Source organism: Pelodiscus sinensis, chromosome 27, assembly GCF_052426305.1.
Source record: "Pelodiscus sinensis isolate ZL-2025 chromosome 27, ASM5242630v1, whole genome shotgun sequence".
Classification (NCBI taxonomy): Eukaryota; Metazoa; Chordata; order Testudines; family Trionychidae; genus Pelodiscus; species Pelodiscus sinensis.
In genome coordinates, this window is record NC_143078.1 from 13,543,829 (window position 1) to 13,563,051 (window position 19,223).

At 41.9% G+C, this 19,223-nt stretch overlaps 1 protein-coding gene across 2 annotated transcripts in view; it reads left to right on the forward strand.

The window, feature by feature from the left end:
• The window catches only part of MAPK14 (mitogen-activated protein kinase 14), a 58,994-nt gene extending 47,831 nt beyond the window's left edge, over window positions 1-11,163 (forward strand). The window contains exons 9-12 of one of the 2 annotated variants that reach the window (XM_075910336.2): window positions 6,480-6,559; window positions 7,138-7,216; window positions 8,116-8,289; window positions 8,814-11,163. In XM_075910336.2, the coding sequence (XP_075766451.2) occupies window positions 6,480-6,559; window positions 7,138-7,216; window positions 8,116-8,289; window positions 8,814-8,881 (401 nt within the window). In that variant the 3' untranslated portion in view covers window positions 8,882-11,163. Of the gene's footprint in view, window positions 1-735; window positions 816-6,479; window positions 6,560-7,137; window positions 7,217-8,115; window positions 8,290-8,813 lie in introns of both variants that reach the window. The other variant, XM_075910335.2, reaches the window with a different exon arrangement.
• Window positions 11,164-19,223: the final 8,060 nt, after the last annotated feature.

Consider the following 19,223-nt stretch of genomic DNA (forward strand, 5'->3'; position numbering starts at 1 on the left):
TTGTTTTATTTTGCCAGCAATGTAAAAGCAAAAAGATATAGTCCACTTCTTATTTTCTAAAAGAAGTCAGTAGGAAATAAGCATCCTCTGCTGATTATATTGGCCACTTAAATGGTTCTCCATTTAGCGTGCAGCATGGGGAGTGGAAGAAGGGTGTACTCAGTTTTTAGTTTTGTTAGAATAACTCTAGACAGCAAGCAAGTTCCCATCATTCTGTGACATCTGGAGTTTGTCATAACTGGTCAAACAGTCTCAGCAGTGTGTTACAAATGGCCATGTATTGTTGCATACTAGCACCTACACTTGCCAGCCTTCTGCTTTACTGCATCTGTTACTAATGTGCTAAATACTGCTAGCTACTAAAGCTCTGGTTGGAGGTTGAAGGGTGGAGGGAGCATGTGAACTAAGCCTTGCCGGTGAGACAAAAATTTGTCTTCATGTCTGTTGTGCATTGTTCATGTCAGTCAAGTGCACAGCGTAAGTGATCAACTATGCTCAATCCATGTGTGCACACTTGTGGTCCAGTTGTTTTAATATGAATGATTTAGACACAACAGCATTGTGTGGGGATGTTTAACTTTATACAGAAGGAGTGTATAAAGTTTGCTTAAAATGACTGTTCAGGCAAGGTCTTGTTAGACCTTAACTTTCCAGCTTCATTAGGCTGATGCTCTGATTTTTTTTTTTTTTTCATTTTGATTTGTCCCAGCATTTTCCTTTATGGTTCACCATTAGATATTGATCAGTTGAAGCTCATTTTGAGACTCGTTGGAACCCCAGGTCCTGAGCTTTTGAAGAAAATCTCCTCAGAGTCTGTGAGTTTATACTTTGATTGTAATATCTGCCCTTTTCGGAGTCAGCGTGTTTTCTGCCTCTGTTCTGCCCACTTATAGTTTGGCTGTACTTTAATCTTTTTTCTGGGTTTTTGGTCTCTTCCTTTTTCAGTTTTCTCTCTTGGGGTATCTTTGAGTTCATATTTTGCCTGCTATCTCTTCCTCTTGCTCTACGGCGTGAACGCCCCTTTGCCATCCCATTTTATGTTTTCCTGACTTCTTTTTACGGGTCTGTACTTCACAAAGGATCACACAGGCAGACACTACTGGAGAAGCACCTCTTATGGTTGGGATTTTGGGACTTACACCAATCACTGTTTCTCTAGATTGCCTGTGCAAGGACTCTGGAGCAAAAGATCTCGTCCAATAATGAACATGACATTAAAATGTGCAATTTCTCTAGGGGAGTTTGTGTATTCTTCCTAAAGCAGTCTCTCCTATGACAGCAGAATGAGTTACGGCTGCTGCCACCACTGAGACTCCTGGGTTTTATATTCTGAAAACAAAAATTGCATTGTAGTGGCTAAATTATGAAAGAGAGAGCCACCATGGTAGTAGTACGCAGCCAATCTAGCTACTTCAAATGATCATGCTGTGCTAATGTGTGTTAATTTGCACTGTACTTTTGCCAGCATGTGTTATCTATGACCACTGAAGCTTGATTTAGACAGATTCCTATTTAAATGGTGACTAATTTCTTCAGTCTTTTCTACCACCTTTGTCATATAAAAATGTTTGTTCCTGAATTGTGAACCTCTTTAGGAAGGCAAAGTATAAAATAAATTAGAATCAATTTTACCTCTTCACATAATTAAAATACACAGAAGTTATATCAAGGAATACAACAACAACAAAAACGGTTATATGGGGAAAGGAGGGAGCAGCAGAAGCAAATGAGTCACTAATGCATAGTAAGTATTGATGTAATGAACTGGCTTACAGGTGCAGGCAGTCCCCTGGTTACGTACAAGATAGGGAATGTAGGTTTGTTCTTAAGTTGAATTTGTATGTAAGTCGGAACTGGTACATATTGTAGGGGAAACTCTAGCCAAACATTTCTCCAGAGCTCAGTTTTATTCTCCCACACCTCACTTCCCTCAGTCCTTTATTCTCAAGCTGAGGTGTCTGCTGAGAAAAGCAGCTCCGCGTCTCCCTGGTCTGCTGGGGGAGTGGGGGCGCTAGCTTCGTGTCTCCCTGGTCTGCTGAGGGGAAGCAACTAGTGCGGGGTTGCCTCACCCTGTTTGTAAGTAGGGATCCGATGTAAGTTGGATCCATGTAACCCGGGGACTGCCTGTATGTAGTTCCATGCTGCAGTAAAATGAGGTACTTGTTAAAAAATTGGAGAATCAGTAGACTATGTCAGATACCTGGTGTGGGAGCAGCGTGATATCTGTCAGACATGTAAGAAGTCAGATGGGGCCAGAATGAGCAGATGAGCACATCAGGTATAGTGATAGCTAGAACTGGGTGGCCAAGACATGTCCTAAAGATATAGTGGGCTGAAACATTGTGAATCTACAGAACACTGGGTATGGGCAAATTTGGGGGAGGATATAACAGGACCTACAATAAGGCATGAAATCGATGAGCTATTCATAGAATGAATGTCACCGTAGCTGTGATTTTTTTTTAAGAAGTTGCAATACTTAAGAGTTGTAGCAGTTTGAGGTGCAAAGAAAATCTATCTGAGTGACTACAGTATTCCAAATCCAAGAAGTGAACTTGTGTTCAGAATTGAGATGTAAGTAATGGTATCCCCATGTCAAGTAAGATAATAGCCATCTTTTATGGTGATTCAAGTAAATTAAGCTAGAGTTGAATAATGTGTTTGAGCAGGTAGGCAGAGTGTAAATTGAGAAGGGACTCTTTGCTCAAGTTTTCACTGACCTTAACATACAAATAGTACTGGAGTGTTTATGAAATGCTGAATACTAATAAGGGGTGCTAGATGGAGAGGGAAAGGGTTGAGAACAAAGCTTTATGGGGTCCTATACCATAAATACGGGGTGTAGTATTGTCTTCTTTGAGCAAAGCAAAACTAACTGAAGGAAGGCTGGGAGGCAGATATACCAGATATAGTGTTCTAGGAACATAGTATGGTCAGAAGTATCAAACATCACATTATGGTTGAAGACTGAAGGAAAGGTGCAGTAACCTACTGGCATTCAAGGATGCCTTACATGGTGAAGCTATAGAAGAGAGATTTTTCTCTAGTATTGTGCTGAGATAGTAAATAACTATTTGATTTGGTGGCTTTATTTGTGATACGATAGATGATTTTTAGCATGACAGGGATAGCTCTGCTTATGGGAGTGATGAAGGAATGTAAAGGTATGTATCGAGTAGAAATGGCTATCTTAGAGTAAGCAGTTTTGGTAGGGAGATACTGGCAATTTTGGTAGGACCTGGGTGGAATTTAAAAACTACATCACAGCTTAAATGAATATGTGGGGAAAATGGCATGAAAATGGCCCTCCAGAAAACGCTTGAATACATGTACCTTTTAGGATCTTGAGAGGATCATTAATTAAAAACACTAGCCTTGTCTAGACTACAGAAATAGGTTGTTTTTAAATACATTAGGTGTTAACATGATTTAAAACAGTTTAGACAAGATTTTATACTTTTAAAACGTGTTACTTTATCATTGTCCACCTTAATTTCTTCGTGTTTAAAAATCTAACACATTTTTAAACAAAACTCTCTTCATAGTTTAGCCAGGGCTACATCAAAGACTTGAATTCCAAGCTTGAAGGCCCTCCATAGTCACCAGCTCCTGGCCTCTCATTTACAGACTGGCCACTCAAAAATTTCACCTCTGACATGAGATGAAGCCTGTTTGGATATGCTTGCATATCTGAATATGTAGAAGCAGCCCAGGATCGAATAAGGATCCTTGGTAACAAATCTAAGCAAATCTAACACAACATGGTTGGATCGTCCCACTCAGCTGAAATATCATCTTCTTTATTTCCTTTGATAGTTTTCTTCCAACTACTATTATCCCCTCAGAAGTATTTGGAATGGATTTTACCCTGTTAGCTGTGTTTCTCAGCCAGACACTAAAATAGCAGTGCGATTGAACTTTCTAGAACTGATGAATGATGTGGAGCTAAATTTCAAGGATGTAGTATGTGGGTTGCAACCCATTGACATCTCGCTAGCTTCTTCATCAGTCTCACATAAATGTTGAATAAGAGAGGTAATAGATTTTAGGATCCTGCTGAACTTCATGCAAGAGAACTCTTGGGTTCAACTAATTATCCCCATATTTCCTTCTGGTAGAGCTACTTGAAGAGAAATAAAGTTAGGAGGCTAGATATGATTGAGATGTGATTGAGCTTGGTCCTGCCTTGAGGACGGGGGGCTGGACTCGATGACCTCTTGAGGTCCCTTCCAGTCCTATTATTCTATGATTCTATGAATGGCTGCTGTTTACATGGAGGAAAATATCTAACTCTTCATAGGAGGCAGGTAAATGAAGGTATGCAATGAGAGCATTGAAGAGTGAGGATTTTCGATGACTTGAGAAATTGCAGAATGATTAGAATGTTGCAGGTTAGTCAGGGTCTTGTAGGTCTAAGTGGCCTTTCCAAACCTCTCACTAAACTAAACTACAACTTTTTTTTTTGTTTGGTGAATCAATAATTCCCCTGTTTATGACCTCAGTCCTGCAGGGTTGAAGTTTAATGTTATACTCAAATTTATGATTGGGGAGATTTAGGGATGGAAGATCAGCCCCTACTCAGACAGGAGCTGCTGCCTCCCTGCGCTGCTGCCTTCTTGTCAGAGGCAGCAGTGCAGGGCAACAGGCAGCCGGTCCACGGTGGGAGCTGGTTTTTAGACTGGCCCCCCCTTGCAGTCCAGCTCCTGTCTGGCACCAGTGGCAGGGGGTTCCTCGGGAGTGTACTGACTGCTGGCCCCTCTCCTGGGAATTATAGAATAGTCAATTAACAAGGATTCATGAGGTTACTCGACTATTCAATTAACCGATATTTAACATCCCTAGGTAGACTGTGTACCTAGATTGTCAAAGTAGCTTATTGTAGATTTCTGTGCTGGGGCAGTTTGGGACAGCAAGAACCCAGGGGTAGGATTTGACCCAAAGTGCAGAAAGTATAGGATACTTGAGGTGACAGCTATTGAAGTGTGGAAAAGAGGGAAGTTTTTAGTGAACTGGAGAATTCATCGAAGACTAAAGTCAATCTTGCTGGAGAAATTACTGATCTGGCCAATAAGGTGGTTGATTTTGTTTGGGGTTACCACCAGGAGACATTAAAAGTGCCAAGTGGAAGAGAATATTTTGGCTGTCATTGAAACTATTGCCTGCAGGCTGAGAAGCTGGATGCAAGATGAAGGAAGGAAAGATTAGGTGAACAATTCAGGATTAATATGCAGCAAGGTAAAATTTTAATCTGCCATAGACTTGACTCTCTGCATGGATATTGCTGATGCACACTAATAGTTTGTTAATGTACTTTGATCAGTCCTGTTTCAATGAGAACTAGATCAGAGCTCATTAACCAACTATTAATGGACCTCAGTGGGGTCTTCATGGACAGTTGTCAGTGGAAGCTTAATGCATGATAGATTGACACATATGAAGTTGCTGTGAACTAAGTTGCCTTGTGAAAAAGCCCTGAATTTTAGATTTAGAGAGCGCATTAAGAGAAAGTGACAGATATTGGAAAGACCAGATGGATGAGGTAATATCCTTGTTTTTCTTCGACCAACTCCAATAAAAGAGATTACCTCACTCACCTTGTCTCTAATGTTCTGGTTAAACACAGCAAGCCGTATTTGGGAAGGAAGAAAATGGGATGGAGGAGGCATGGTTTGAAAATTGTGATGCTACCCTCGGTGCCAATAGCTTGAGAGAATTTGGTGTGGTAGAGGCTAAGTCCTCATTAAGAATCCCTTATAAAATACTGGAAAGTATTTTAAAAGAAATACTTCTATTTAGGTGTGGGGCAATGATGATGATCCTATTACAAGCTCTAGAGTTGCTTTTTTTCTTTTTACTTGTCCCATGCAAAGTTTTCTGCCTCATTTTAGTTGCCATTAAAGTCTCTCACTTCTGTGCAATGACATCCGCTAATATTTTGTGCAATGTTAATGTCTTGCTAGCCCTGCGTTTGTCGTCTTTCATCTCCGCACCCACATATCACACTCCCCTCATAGCTATTCAGAAGGAAGGTGCCAGGCGGAGCTAATATCACCAGCATCTAGGCCACAAGGGTCTTAACTGCTTCCTGTGCAGTAAGTCAGTAAAGCTATGCTCTCAAAAGCCAGTTCAGAGAATCAGTTTGTTCAGAAGCCATATGTGAATGTAGCTGCCTGGGAAAACTGTTGAGAAGTTTCAAGAAGACAAATCTGTAAATTAAGTTTGAGTTTGGCTATTAAATATGTGCCTGTTTGTGCTGACAGGCTGTTCACAATTGAGAATTAGGAATCAATTTGCTTTAACTGCTCACTAGTCCACATCACTAAACCCCACAAGTATGTCTGACAGATTGAGTGGTACTTGCTTATTTGATCTGTGCTTTGTGGTAGACAGAAGAAATGGTTTGTGTGCAGCTGTGTTTTTATGTTTAAAAAAAATTTTTTTGCACTGATCTTAACAAAGCCCTTGACTAGGCACCTAAGATATTAACCAGCTTCAGCAGATCATGCGTCTGACAGGAACACCCCCTGCATATCTGATTAACAGGATGCCCAGTCATGAGGTGAGACCTGACAGGATGTACAGAGGTTTGCAATTCAGGTCACCGCTTCTTGGGTTCGCTAACTGCTTGCATGAGGCATGGGATGGGCACTTAATAACTGCCTGCTGCACCCCAGATTTTTAAACAAGTCTAAAGCAAATATCAAATTAGAACAGTGCACACTAAACTGTTGGCCTCTGGGACATAGGAGAACCTGAATGAGTTGTTTTTAGAGTATCACTTAACAGTTGAATAATTTACCTGGTCATCATGAAGATGTTTATATACCATAGCAGTATATGACATGCTTCTCATGCCTCGTAGAGGAGGCAGTAAGCTTTTCCAACGGATTTCTGGGCTGTATTTTGTGTTTCCACTTTTGCACAAACCATGGAGCAAATCTTGATTGTCATTATCCATATCCTTTCTTTCCTCCCCCACCATAGATGGTTAGTAGGAAAATTGATGAGCCTGATGAGAGCAAGAGAACCAAAGTAGGCAAGCAGTGTGTACACAACAAAATACTTCCAACAAATTGAGGTGCACTCCATATCCTGGTGGCTGGGAGACGTTCTTTAACAAAACATTTTTTTCCACAGGCAAGAAACTACATCCAGTCTTTGTCCTACATGCCAAAGATGAATTTTGAAAATGTGTTTATTGGTGCCAATCCACTGGGTAAGACTTGCAGCATTTCTGGGTAGGGCATTTTGTGGAAGATGTTATTAGGTCTTGCTCATTGATTTGAAGACTTGGGATTTTCCCTTCGGGTTAGTGTGAGGATGGATTTATATTTAGGTGGGTTTTTGGTGTTGAAGTAGAAGTGAATGAGACAGCCTTCTCTTTACCATTCTAATAGACCATTATGAACTTCTGAAGAAGTGGGCTATGCCCACAAAAGCTCATGATAGCATCTACATATTTTGTTAGTCTTTAAAGTGCTACCAGATTATTTGTTGTTGTTTTTAAGTTTTTCCTACAGTTAGGGGTATGAAATAAGCATTGCAACCTGCAAGCAATATTAATAATCCCTGGTATAACTCACTGATTAAATATAAAATTTAAAGTCCTTGGTACTTTTGGGAGCCTTACCAGTTAATATTTTAACTAGCTGCTTGGCATTGACTTCCAGGAAGCTGCTTCTTTATTTTGTTACTACAGATCTTAATTGTAATCCAGAGTAATTGCTCAGGAGAGGGAGAAAAACCTTGTTTTTGGCATTGCCCCACCAAGCTACCTTGTGGCGTCTATATTAAAACTAGAATCCACTGCTATGTATTTTTTTATTGCTATTTTAGGCTCTCTCTCTCCTGCTGGCTATAAAATCTTATATTGAGGAAGTGTGAAGCTCAGTTCTGGCGTGTCTTAGAATACTGATACTTGTTCACTCATGTTTTGTTTTTGACTACAGAGTAGTTGAATATGGTGATGCCTCAGACCTTAAAATAGTTGAGGAGGGAGGTTCCTGAAAAACTACCAAATTCCATAGGTGGTGCTTATATAAACTTGAGCCTTAGTATTATGCTGGCTCACCATGTGTGTAAAAACCTTTCTTTTCTGTCTCTGGGCTTTGACAGCTGTGGACTTGCTGGAGAAGATGCTGGTGCTGGACACAGACAAGCGAATTACTGCAGCTGAGGCATTGGCCCATGGCTATTTCTCTCAGTACCATGACCCAGATGACGAACCAGTGGCAGACCCCTATGACCAGTCTTTTGAAAGCAGAGAACTCGAGATTGAGGAATGGAAAAGTGAGTCCAGTGAAAGGTGGAGTCACTGAGGCAAACTGCATTTCTAAAGGCAGATGCCACACGCTAACATTGAACAACAGCTTTTATGGTTGGTTGAAGTAAACTTTTGGAGGTGGAGAGCACGAGATGGAGCTGCTGGAAATGTGTGCGCTGACAAAAGGTCTCATTAGTTTGTTCCTCTTCATTCATTGGAAATACCTTGAATTGTTCTGGTGACTTACTTTGTGCAGAATGAATACAGTCTTCTGCTAGCTGGTTATACAAATATCAGCTCATGCAGACAAATTATGGAGACTTCAACACTTTGGAGACTTCTAAAGTATACCTTTCTGGCATTCTGGAAGTACCATTATGATGTTAGACTCATTTAGCATACCAAGCCATAGGCTTTTGTTTGCTCAGCACATCTATAGCATGTTCTCTCCTTGAAATAGGGCTTTGAGGGTTAGACTCCAACAGGGGCTGTGTTATAAAACTGTAGTTCTCTTGCAGTATTAAATCTCTGTCATTCTTTCCCCTTGCAGGTCTGACCTATGATGAAGTAGTCAGCTTTGTGCCACCCCCGCTTGACCAAGAGGAGATGGAGTCCTGAGAAACTGTCTCTCTTCTGTTTGTCCCACTTCACTGTGAGGGGAAGGCCTTTTCATAGGAACTCTCCAAATATCATTCAAGTGCCTCTTGTCACAAAGATATTCTCCTTGGTGGAAGGGTGGTGTGTGGGTGTGTGTTTGTGTGTGTATTGAATGGGGGGAGGGAGGAAGGCTGACTGTATGTAAACATGCTGCATGCTATCTTGTATTCTGTGTACAGCTTATGGCAAGCCTCTGAATACCTAATTGTGACTCACGTTTTTTTTAGCCCTTCCAGAGTAACAGCAGCCAATTTTCACTGCTGCTGGGGTAAGGCAGACATCATGCAAGGAAGCTCAGTTAATTCTCAAGTCACATTTTTTTGCCATTAAAATGGTTTTCCTATGAGGAAGTGACTCTCCAGATAATGGAAAGTAGCTGTATACTTGAACAGCTTTCTACAGCAACAGATTTGGGGCGAGGGATGTCTTTGCCTCTTTCCAGTATTGTATACCAGCAAAAAGTCTGAATATCTGTTTGGTTCTTGAAACACGAGAAGAATTTGTCTGACAATGTAAATATGTTTTGTGCCTTAAATGAATGAAAAAAGCAAAAGTGAGTCTGGAGTTAACATTCTTGAATGGAATTCTGGGCCCATTGTTTTCCATGGGTTGCAGGTAGCCAGGCATGAACACTATAACCAGAAAGTATATCCAGGGAACAGCCTCTTTGCCCCCGGATTGGCAATCACCATGTCTCCTGTTCCTCTCCTTCTGAGGCTTCCTGTCATTCACGGCCAGTTGGTACAGGCAGAGGCTGGAGAGGATTCATGCTGTGTCTATGTGCTTATATACTTTATTCCAAACAAGATGAGGTATTTTTTGCATGTTGTAGCTATATGAGCATGTACACCTACTTTTGTTTCATTATCTTGGAGGAGAGCACTGGGGCTTTAAGGCTGCCAGTGAAGTACTGTACTGAGTTTTTCTGTAGAAAAATCACAGAATCCTCCCTCTTGTAGCACAACTCATTGTGAACATATCTGCCATTCAAGGTGCTTTGATAAAAAAAGGATAAAATATATGGGATAGATAAACATGCACATATTTCTTTGTCCTGGTCTTTTTGTTTTCAAAATATTTGTGTATTTATACAGTAAAGGCTAAAGTCTTTCAAAGGAGCAGCTGAACACGAGACAATTTAATTGTCCAAACTTAGAAGTTATTTTGCCCCCAAAAAGAAATGCTTGGAGTCCAAAACAAAGAATAAGCACGCATGAAGTCAGAACCTCCCTTTTGCGGTCTGTATCTGTATGTGTGTATAATTAAAACGTTAATAAGGTTATTTTTTACGCTCCTGGAAAAGAGCTTTTTGGCTATTTTAGTGGGTTGATTTCTGCCTGAGGAAACAGAAAAAGGGAGTATGTTTCAAGATAAAGTTGATTAAAATATTTTTTATTTGACAGGGAGCCTGTGTGAATGAAATGGCCAACTTCAGGGACTGGGTGGGAGGAAAGTGTCTTTCAGTATTTTGTATATTGCAGCTGTCCGGTGTGGCTCAGATGCCTTTTTTTAGGCTATAGGGGAAAAGGCATTTTCATAAGTTCATGTATTGCAGGCATCTCCTGTGTGGGAAGAGCTGGGCTTTTGCAGTATTTTGTATTCTGGTGGATCTCCACTCCTTTGATGTAGGAGTGGAGAGCGGCTGTTTTAATGTATTTATTCCTATATGCATAAAGAGGCAGCACAAAAGAGTTGGGAGGTGGATGACAAAGCCATCATTTTTTCCTAGTACACTTTTCGGCGATCTCTCTTCAGGTCAGACCCTCTTAGAGAAGCCTGGGATGGTGTGGGGAGAGTAATTCTTTCATGCCTTGGGTACAGAACTCTCCCCATGACCAAATGAAATTGACAGTAGAAAATCTCTTCCTCTGCTGGATTTACAGTCCAGGTATTTAAATGGAAATGTAGATATAATCTGTAAACCTACAGCAAGACTATTTTTATCAGCCATGTTATGTGCAGATGCTACAGTGTGATTTCATGCAGAAATATTGCTAAAGATTTTTTAACTATAGACATCGCATGTATGAGTGGAAATGTTTCCAAGTCTAGACTCTAATGGGAGCCCGTGGGGCATGCACTCCGTTTTCAGAGCAGTGCTATGCTGCTGCTTAAACAGAAGTACACACTTCAAAAAAGAAATTCTGCTATTTTGTTTGTATCCATGAACTTTGCTGTAATCGGTTATGCCATATAGGATGTCACACAATACCACTGATTTAAAATAAAACCTATTTTTCAGATTTACTGGCTGCTGGTGCTTACAAACTTGTAATGTTAAGTATTTCATTTACATGAATTTGGCTTTTCCAACAGATTGCATAATGTTCAGTCTCATACTGGATCCTAAGAGATATAAAGCCTGAGAATGCCTTCCTTTCCTCCACAAACTCTGAAATCGGTGTCCACATTCCTTTGACCTGTCTTCTCTACATGACACAAAGACCGTTTTAGAGTTGACCATGAATGTCATCTGGCAGTGAAAAGTCTACAAGCAGCTCTGTTAGTGGAAACTTTAAAAGTGTTTGTCCAGTATGATAGTTCAGTTTTACCTCTGTTCCAGAACTGACATTTCTGCCTTAAACCTGCCCCTCTCCTCAGTAGATCTGATTTTCGTTTTGTTTTCTTGCTGTTTAGAAGTAAAAGTGTTCTCTGGTTCTTACATTGTCATTTAGATACTGCTGATTTACTGCAAGGAATCATGGGAGCATAGTCTTGCTGCTCCTATAATTGTAGGATACAAGGTTTCCTAGAATGTCACTTTTGCAGAGGAGTTTATCAAATCAAACTACATTTTTGGAAATCTCTAGTAAGAGCTTCACAATATCTGGCTATTACTAAACAGAACACTTCATGGGGAAATTTTATTACACAAATGTAAAGAGCAAACTCATTCAATAGATGCTCTATGCAAACAAACAAATGTATCCCAAAGTACTGAAGAATGAACTGTATGGGACAGTTGACCTGTACAGGAATAGGTTAGGTGAACTGACAGGTGGACAGACCTACTGTTAGAGCTTACCTGTACCAAATCAAATGGAACGACAAGTTGGGGAATTGTCTGTACTGGATAAAAGATTTCCATGGTCAGTCCTCATATTTTTCTACACTAGAAAATTTCATAGCTGTCCTTTTGGTGACAAGAAGGCAGCAGTAGTATAGACAGGGCTCAGGTATTTTTATTATAGTGTTATGTGTTCCTGGCTTAGAATAACAGTGGTCAAAGCCTGGCCCTTGACTACAGTTTCTACTGTTGCTGCACCGTGGTACGCTCATATGCATTACAGCATATGAAGTATTTTGAACACCAAGTCTACTATTGTAATTTAATTTTTAACAAATCTGCTCAGTGCATACATGTGTTGCTAGAAGCTGCAAAATCCAACTAGCCATAAAAAGGTTCTAACCATTTCCAAAGTGGGATTCTCTGAAAAGCAAGTGAAAAGGCCATTGTAGTGGAAGCTGCTGGAGTCTGGTCTCAGAATTAATGGAAAAAGGGGTCGCTACAAAGAATTTTCAAAGCCATCAACTCTCCTTGAGACATTCTTCCAACCTTCAATGGATGCTCCATTCTGGCCAGCCACAGTAGCATAAGACCTCCCATTTCAAATATTTCTGTCATTTCTTGTCTGTAGCACCTTAGGATAGATTTTTTGTTAATATCTGTCTATAATTTTTAGTCTCTAAGGTGCTATCTATACCCTTCTGAGAGATTTGTAGTCTGGTCCATCTAAGAGACTAAAGGTGCTTTTGCGCTATTGAGTATAAAGAAGAGCATATACGTTTGTAAGGCAGACCAGTTTGGCTTTAAAGCTGCAGCGTCTTCTCCAGGCAGCTACTTCATGAATGAGGTCAGCCCCGAAGACTTGCCTTTCAGTGATTAAATATCTTGGATTTTATACTTTTTATTTACTTTCTGTGGACAGATCAGTTTAGTAGGTTTGTTTCTAGTAGAACTAGTGCCTGGATTGCAACTATCACTGAAAAATCACTGCATGTATGGACTGCAGTAAGATGCAGTCTGGGGCAGATGCTAAGGGTGGCTCTTGCTGAAACTTGCAAAAAGAATGACTGAAAATCCTGTTCAGCATATAAAGTCTCTAAGATCTATTCCATTATCAGAGCAGGGATACTTCACAGCCCAGGTTCTGAGGAGGCTTCCAGGAACATCATTGCGAGTGGAGACCCCATATGTTAAAGGGACAGTCTGTTCCTCTGGCCGCCATATCTTTGTGAGCAGACATTCTTTTTAAAATACTGCAGTATTCAAATTAAATGGTCCAAATTGTTTTGAGACTAATCAATTTCAGGAAATTCCCTTGAAATATTATGCCTTCTCATTCATTGAGAACTGATTATACAACTGTAGGAAAATGGGTGGCATCTCAGGTGCTGTAATTCTCTGGTGTTGAAAGGGCAGAAGCTATTGAGATTAGCTGAAATCACTGAGTAGGCATATCTGTTACAGAGAGGTACACTTACTAACTAGAAAATAATTAGACAAATTAGGACCTATCCCTAGACCAAACAGGCTCAACAACAAAATCCTGTAATCGTGAAACATGGTAGACATTTGTAAAGTCCTAATCACGTACCTAGCAACCCATATCTACACACGATTGCTTGAGAGTTGTCTAGTTTTGCTTAGGTATGCAAGCTGGGGACTTGCACGCACAAGCAATCTTTTATATTTTGTAATAACTTCTTTACTCACCTGTGTATTTATACAACCAGTGTTCCGCGTATTTCCCTCTCTCATAGACTTTAAGGTCAGAAGGGACCACCATTATCATATAGTCTGACCCTCTGCACAATGCAGGCCACAAAATTTTACCCACCAACTCCTAGAATAATCCTTTTATCTATATCTCAGATATTGAAGTCCTCAAACAATGTTTTAAAGACCCCAAGATGCAGAGAATCCTCCAGTAGGTGATCCATGCCTCACGCTCTCTCAACCTTACACATATGTTGTATCCGCTTAAATAAAACATAGTAATGGCCATAGTGATTCATACCAATGGTCCAGCTAGCCCAGTATCCTGTCTTTGCACATAGGCCAATGCCAGGTACCCCAGAGAGACTGTACAGAACAGGCAGTTATCCATCTGGAAGCCCAGCTTCTGGCAATCAGGCTAGGAACACCCAGAGCATGTGGTTGTATCCTTGACCACCTTGGATAATAGCCATGGGTAGACTTGTCCTTTAGGATCTTTTTTTTTTAACCCAATAATAGTTTTGGCTTTCAGAATCCCCTAGCAATGAGTTCCACAAGTTGACTTGTGAAGAAGTACATCCTTCTGATTGTGTTAAACCTGCTGCTTATTTATTTCATTGGGTGACCCCTGCTTCTTGTGTTACATGAAAGGGTAAATAACACTTGTTTTCTGCACATCATTCATGATTTTATAGACTTCTATCATATTGTCCCATATTGTGGCCATCTCTTTTCCAAGCTGAAAAGTCTCGGGCTTTTTAATGTCTCCTTGTATGGAATCATTTTTGTTGCACTTCTCTGTACTTTTTCCAATTCATACTTCTCTTTTGAGCTGTAGTGACCAAAACTGCACAGTGTATTCAAGGTGTGATTGATGTGTATATAGTGTCATTATGATATGGGATCTAGTAGATATAGTATACTTAGAGTTCCAGAAAGCCTTTGACAAGGTCTCTCACCAAAGGCTCTTAAGTAAAGTAAGTTATCACGGGATAAGAGGGAAGGTCCTTTCATGGATTGATAGCTGCTTAAAATACAGGAAAAAAAGGGTAGGGATAAAATGGTAAGTTTTCAGAGTGGAGAGAGGTAACTAGTGGGGTCCCCCAAAGGACCCATCCTATTCAACTTATTTATAAATGATCTAGAGAAAGGGGTAAATAGTGAAGTGGCAAAATTTGTGGATGATACCAAACTGCTCCAGATAGTTAAGACCAAAGCAGACTGTGAAGAGCTTCAAAAAGATCTCCCCAAACTAAGTGATTGGGCAACAAAATGGCAAATGAAATTTAATGTTGATAAATGTAAAGTGATGCACATTGGGAAAAATAATCCCAACTATATGTACAATATGATGGGGGCTAATTTGGCTACAACTACTCGAGAGAGATCTTGGAGTCATTGTGGATGGTTCTCTGAAAACATCCACTCAGTGTATAGCGGCAGTCAAAGTAAATAGAACGTTAGGAATAATTAAAAGGATAGAAAATAAGACAGAAAATATGTTAATGCCTCTATAAAAAACCATGGTACACCCACATCTTGAATACTGCGAATAGATGTGGTCACCTCATCTCAAAAATGATATCTTGGCATTGGAAAAAATTTAGAAAAGGTCAACAAAAATTATTAGGGGTTTGGAATGGCTGCAATATAAAGAGAGATGAAAAAGATTTGAACTTTTCAGCTTTGAAAAGAGGAATCTAAGGGGGGATATGATAGAGGTCTATAAAATCATGACTGGTGTGGAAAAAGTGAATAAGAAAAAGTTATTTACTTATTCCCACAATATAAGAACTAGGGATCACTAAATGAAATTAATAGGCAGCAGGTTTAACACAAACAAAAGGAAGTTTTCCTTCACTCAGCGCACAGTCAACCTGTGGAACTCCTTGCCAGAGGATGCAGTGAAGGCTAGGACTTCAACAGGGTTAAAAAAGAGCTAGATAGCCAGTGATGGACCTAACCTCCATGACTATTAGCCAGGATGGTTAGGAATGGTGTCCCTAGCCTCTGTTTCTCTGGAGGTGGGTGATAGGGGAGGGATCACGTGAGGATTGCCTGTTGTGATCCCTTCCTCTGAGGCATCTGGTATTGGCCACTGTCGGCAGACAGGATACTGGGCTGGATGGACCTTTGGTCTGACCCACTATGGCTGTTCTTATGTTCTTATTTTTCTGTCTTCTTATCCATCCCTTTCCTAGTAGTTCCTAGCATTGTTATCTTTTTTGTTGTTGTTGCTGCCCAGTGAGCAGATATTTTCAGAGAACTATCCACAATCACTCCAAGATCTTCCTTGAATGGAACAGATAATTTAGATCTCATCATTTTGTATGTATAATTGGGATTATGTTTTCCAATGAACATTAGTTTGAATTTAGCAGAATTGAATGTTGTCTGCCATTTTCTTGCCTATACATCCAGTTTAGTGAGAGCCCTTTGTAACTTTTTGCTGTTAGCTTTGGACTTTCTTTTAGTAATTTTGTATCTTCTGCAAATTTTGCAAACTCTCTCTCTTCCTTTTTCCAGATTATTTATGAGTACAGCCGGTCCCTGAGTTGCCAACGGTCAGCTTACGACCGTTCGCAGTTACAACCAAAGCTGTGTAAATGGTGGACCCCAAGTTATGAACGCGATCCGCGATTACGAACAGCGCAGTCACGTGTAACTCAATGGGGTCCGACTTACGAATGACCTGAGTGACGACCAATTGCTCGGTCCGTAACTGGTTCGTAAGTTGGGAAGAGGCTGTATGTTGAACAGCACAGGTCTCGTTACAGATCCCTGGTGGATACCAGTACTTAGCTCTCTCCATTCTGAATACTGATTTTTCCTACCCTTTCGTTTCTCGTCTTTTTTTAACCAGTTACTGATCCAGAAGAGAACCTTCCCTCTTACCCCGGGGTGGGCAATAATTTTTCACCAGGGGCCAATTCAGAAATTTTCAAACTGGGCAGGGCCAGGACACTTGTGTGCGTCCCCACCTGCAGACCCTATTTGGTTTGGGGTTGGGGGAGCGCATGAAGTCTTTGCCCCTGCACTCCCCCAGAGAGAACTGCCAGCTGTTCTGAACAGCTGGCAGTTCCCAATAGGCACCCAAACCCCTTGCAGGGCGGAAGGAGACTTTGTTCATGCTCCCTCCTGCCCCCAGGCCAAGCAGGGCTTGGAGGCGAGGGGAGTGTGCGAAGTCTCCTCCAGCTCTGCCCCCATCCTGCAAGGAGTGTGCAGCACTTCTAAGCACCGCCCACTCCTTGCAGAGCAGGGGTAGGGTGGGAGGAGACTTTGCGTATTTTCCCCGCCTCCAGGCCCTGATTGGTTTGGGAGCGGGGAGCACGAAGTCTCTCTCTCCCTGCTCTCCAATATGCGGTGCTTAGTCAGCTGCCAGGGTTGACTCTTAAGTGCTATGCGCTCCCCATCCTTAGGCCCTGACTGGCCTGGGGATGGGGGAACAGCAGGACCTCTGCAGACTGGATCAACCCACTTGGCGGGCCACATCCGGCCCATGGAGGCCCTTTTGCCTACCCCTGCTCTTGTCCCATGACTGCTTACTTTGCTTAAGAAGAGCCTTTGGTGAAGAACCTTGTCAAAGGCTTTCTGAAAGCCTACGTACATTATTGTCACTCAATCAGTCTTGACCCCTCCTAAAAGAATTGAAATAGATTGTGCAGTAATAAAAACAGTGTTGATTCTTCTCCAACAAATTGTGTTATCTATTTGTCTGATCATTTTGTTTGCTACAATTTCAACCAATTTACCAGGTACTGAAGTCAAGCTTACTCGCCTATAATTTACAGGATCATCTCTAGAACCTTTTTTTAAAAAGTATCACATTAGCTATCCTCCAGCCATCTGGTAGAGAGACTGATTTAAATGATAGGTTACATACTACATTTAGTAGTGCTGCAGTTTCATATAACAGTTCCTTGAATGAATCTTTTCTGGTCCTGGTGACTTCTACTGACAGTCCTCTAGCCGGATCCACCTGCTTGGTGGGCTGGATCCGGCCCGCGGTGGCCCTTTTGCCCACCCCGATGTAGATGGAAACCAGTGGAATCTGAAGATGATCTTGCACGTGGGCAACAGTGATCAAAATGTCTTGCTGCCCACGCATAGAACTCTGATGGGCTGCACGTTGCCCGCTGTCTCAAACACTGTAGTATGTTCCTGTTTGTGCAAGGTGTAAAGAAGCCTATGGATAGCACCGTGGTGTCCAACCAGTTCTGAAGCAGTAGCCACTACCGTGGCTATTGCTATAGCGAACGAGCTACACTCAACTGGCCAAACAGCCACATTGTTCAAGCCAACTAGTCACACTCAACTGGTCAAATAGCCACATGTGGCTAGTGGCTGGCATGTTGGATACCATGGGTCTAGCAGCTTTACAGTCCTCCTAGGGATGTATCTGAGGCTGGCTGCTGAAGCCACTCCATTCCAAATACAGTGAGTCTAGCTCTGACCTTCAAGCTCTCCGTTTGTAGCCCCATTAGATAGTCAACTCGCTCTCATCTCTTTTGGCTTCTTCTGAGGCACATATTAACCTGTTATCTCGATGTCAGACACTCCTAAGGAAAGCTCATTATTATTGTCTAAAACTGTGGGCTGCGTCTAGACTGGCATGATTTTCCGCAAATGCTTTTAACGGAAAAGTTTTCCGTTAAAAGCATTTGCGGAAAAGAGCGTCTAGATTAGCACAGACGCTTCTCCGCAAAAAGTGCTTTTGCGGAAAAGCGTCCGTGCCAATCTAGATGCACTTTTGCACAAAAAAGCCCCGATCGCCATTTTCGCAATCGGGGCTTTTTTGCGCAAAACAAATTGAGCTGTCTACACTGGCCCTTTTGCGCAAAATGGTAACATTGGCGTCCATAATTCCCTCACTAGCCCCCGGAGACTGGTACGCTGCCCTCGACTTGAAAGACGCTTCTTTTCACATTTCCATTGACCCCCACCACCGCAAATGCCTCAGATTTACTGTGGGCCCGGACCACTCCCAATTCATGGCCCTCCCATTTGGTATTTCCACAGCCCCTCGGGTCTTCACTAAGTGTATGGCAGTAATAACCGCTGCACTCAGAAAAAGGGTATCCAGGTGTTCCCCTATCTAGATGACTGGCTCCTGAAGGGGAGCTCGGAGTCACAGGTGCGAACACACATCACCGTAGTGCGCGCACTCTTTGACGATCTAGATCTTTTGTTAAACCTGGACAAGTCATCCATAACGCCCACTCCGATAATAGAGTTTGTGGGAGCCACCCTGGACTCTACCTTGGCCAGAGCCTCCCTACCCAACTCCTGGTCTATCGCGGTACAGGCAGCGGTCAGGGAGCTTTCCAGTGACCACCGCACGGACTTGCATGTGCTTCCTGGGTCTCATGGCCGCCTGCACTTACATAGTGCAACACGCCAGGCTGTGCATGCGCCCACTACAGATGTGGCTATTGCAAGCCCACAACCCGGTCATCCATTCATGGAACAGAGTGGTGACGGTCCCCACTTCCGTCCTCCTCGCGCTGAACTGGTGGGCCAACCAGGCAGAGGTCTCCACGGGGGTACCATTTTCCAAGCCGGGACCATCCACCTGACTCGTCA